The sequence below is a fragment of the Phytophthora infestans genome, genomic scaffold (genome assembly GCF_000142945.1).
Source record: "Phytophthora infestans T30-4 supercont1.39 genomic scaffold, whole genome shotgun sequence".
Classification (NCBI taxonomy): Eukaryota; Oomycota; class Peronosporomycetes; order Peronosporales; family Peronosporaceae; genus Phytophthora; species Phytophthora infestans.
This window is the reverse complement of record NW_003303720.1, coordinates 594,595-597,723: the sequence shown is the minus strand read 5'-3', so window position 1 is coordinate 597,723 and position 3,129 is coordinate 594,595. Positions and strand designations below refer to the sequence as shown.

Below are 3,129 nucleotides of genomic sequence, written 5' to 3'. Positions count from 1 at the left end.
TTAGGCTAACAGGACGGTCTGCAGGAACTCGATGTCGTCGTCACTCCACGTCTCCTTGTCTCCTGAACACGACACAATAGGCATGTAGCCATGGTGGTCACTGATGGTGTTGCTCTGCGAACTCTCCCGGTCTCTTGGAGCTTGCAAGCTGTGATCCCGGGATACTGGGATATTCAGAAACGAGTCTGGTGTGAAGTTATCAATGCCCGTAGGGGTAGAATCGTCCTTGATATGCCTTGTCGCTTTCTTACTTTGCGACGCAGTAGCACACTCCACGCGATCGTTGTGGGGGCGGAGCGTTAACAACAGAGGCGCACCCACACTACGGTGGCCATCTAGCATAAATGCTGAAGGCGGATGCGGGACTTGAATTGGCGGAGTAGGGCCCACGATTCCGCTTGCGTTCGGGGTGTCAGGTGCAGCACTCGCAGTGGCCGTCAGCAAGTGCAAAGGGTGATGCTGCGGCAGCGGGATACCCAGGGTTTTCTGTTGCTGATGCTCATAAAAGAGCTGCTGGGCCACCGCCATCGAGACCTGCTTCTTCAACACAGCTCGACGCTGCGATCGCTCACGACGGCGAATGGCATGCACCGTTTGGTATTTGCGGTCACTGCGACGCTGGATCAAGTTCTGCTTGACGCGGTGCTCCTCGCAAAGCGAGTGTGCTTCACCATTGCGCTTGAGGGTGCGTTCGTTGAAGCACTTGCCGGTCTTGTACTGGCACTTGCCATAGTAGGGGCGCTTGGTTGGAGGCTCGTCTCTGTTTGTGGCCACGCTCACGGATTCAGCTTCGCGCTTCAAGCCTCGGGTGAGCTTGCTGTCCTGGGATAAGACATTGGATGCGCAGCCACCTTTAGTGTGGTGGTTATTGGTTGTCATATTTCTTGCAAATGAGTCGATGAAGAGAAAATGAAACTGAGGTCTGCTGATAGGAGCAACGTGAGGTGCAGGATGGCCTGGAAGTGACAAGATGATCGGGGTGTGGTTGTGATTTGATAGGTCCGCAGATGTTGGCGCTCACTCGGAAGGGAGAAATGCAAACTGATGTTCACATCATTGTTGAGCGAGCTTGAACCACCTGGTATCACCCAAGCAAGGCTCAAATGAAGAAGGAGCTATTAATACTGTGGTAACGTTTAATAATACCAAACCAATCCCTCTCTTGGCACTGCTACGGCACTTACAAACTGCGAATACAAAAATACTCGAGGACGAAAATCCCAATGCTTTATACGTATGTTAAACTATTATAAAACCTTTTTTCTAGAAAGAATCTTTGGCCCACACTGCAAAGATAGATTGCACTGCACATCTGCTGAGCAGAATTATTTGGGGTTAGAAAAAATCTGAGCTCAACATTAGCTGTCAGTACTTTTCGTGTCTGCTTGAAAAAACCAACTCGATTCCACAAAGAAGATCAATTTCTACTGTAAGTAGCTAGCAAAAACTGCCCCTAAAAAATAGTGTGACAGATTTTATCTGTGGCTTGCTGATTTGTTATCTAACGCCAATGTTGGTTGTCGCTAACGTTGTTCGCCGATTCACATGTCAGCAGTAGTGCCCCCCCCCCCCGTCCCCTAGAATTGGATAAGCCTTGGAGGCTGGCCAACGGACAGACAACCAGAAACGCACCGGGACCTGGCACCAAAATAATGGACAGCTGTCTCGCCACATAACGTGTTGACCCAGGGACTCCAATCTAAAGAACCGGAACGCAGGCAAAACTCTACATAGAAGATTTGGGAGTACCGGTAGTGGTATCTCTCCGACGACTTCCCTTTAATCCTTGATGAGGGTGCCCGCCCACAGGGCCCCCGAATATAGCATTGTCGATCGTGTCAGGTGATTTACACGGAGAGCTCGAAATCCAAACATAATTGAGCCTGTACAGTATTAATGTTTGTGATGAAATTTCGTCACCCACTATAGAATTTTAGCTTTTGGACTAGCTCAAGATTTTAGAGCAATTGTCAGAAAAAGGGTAAATCCAATGGTCTAAAAAAATATTTCACTGGAACTAAGTATTAGAACATCACGGCCAAGACCTCCAGAAAGTCAACATAACAGCCTTACCAATGTAATTTCTGGAAAAGAAAAAGTGTTTGTAGTGTGTCTTGCAAATCTGCGATCTCGAAAAACGAACTGATCTATTTAGGAAAATTAGGATTGTTTTTGGATCATGTTGAGAAGGAAGATGCGGTCTTAGCACTAGCTGCGATTTTGAATTTAATTTTGGAGCGCTCGAATCATCATCTTAAACATCTACTGCAGCAACCTGTCTGTCCGTCACACTAAATTGTCGTGCCTGTCACGCTTTTCCGGACAAATCATTGGATAAAATAATTTAAATATTCCTACTGGCTGCCGAGCGCAGCGAAGGTGGCCGCGATTGGCCTAAAAGCTGCCAAGCGCAGCGAGGCGGCCCAAATCGGCACCTTCTGCAACCCTGCGGGCCTATGGGCCCGCCTGAGCCACAATGTGCCAGCCTACCATGCGAGTAGTGAAGCGAGCCGTAGCGAGCGGAACGGAGGCAAAACACAAGGAACGACATTCATTCTTTCCCGCCGCGTAGCGGCGGCACTCTGCTAGTCTTAAACATCTACTGCAGCAACCTGTCTGTCCGTCACACTAAATTGTCGTGCCTGTCCGCTTTTCCGGACAAATCATTGGATAAAATAATTTAAATATTTCTACTGGCTGCCGAGCGCAGCGAAGGTGGCCCCGATTGGCCTAAAAGCTGCCGAGCGCAGCGAGGCGGCCCAAATCGGCATCTTCTGCAACCCTGCGGGCTTTTGGGTCCGCCTGAGCCACAATTTGCCAACTTACCGTGCGAGTAGTGAAGCGAGCCCGTGGCGAGCGGAACGGAGGCAAAATACAAGGAACGACATTCATTCTTACCCGCCGCGTAGCGGCGGCACTCGGCTAGCTAGATACAACCCCATAGACAACGGTCTCGTTCAGTTTTCCAGCTTTCGAAAATACTCAGATTCTGATAGCCCCAGGTATGGTCAGGCTTGGTCAGGTTGTAATTCTTTTTTTTCAGGATCGCTGGTATTGAGGCCGAACCATGTGCAAAGTATTTATTATTGGCCATACATTACACGTGAAAGTCTCAACCGGGTTGTAAGC

General features: G+C 49.2%; 1 protein-coding gene across 1 annotated transcript; it reads right to left on the bottom strand.

Moving 5' to 3' along the window:
• On the bottom strand, window positions 1-879 carry PITG_15861 (uncharacterized protein; the record flags this gene model as incomplete). The annotated part of the gene is made up of 1 exon (XM_002898052.1): window positions 1-879. One exon carries the CDS (start codon window positions 877-879, stop codon window positions 1-3), a length of 879 nt encoding a protein of 292 aa, XP_002898098.1.
• Between the last annotated feature and the right edge of the window lie 2,250 nt (window positions 880-3,129).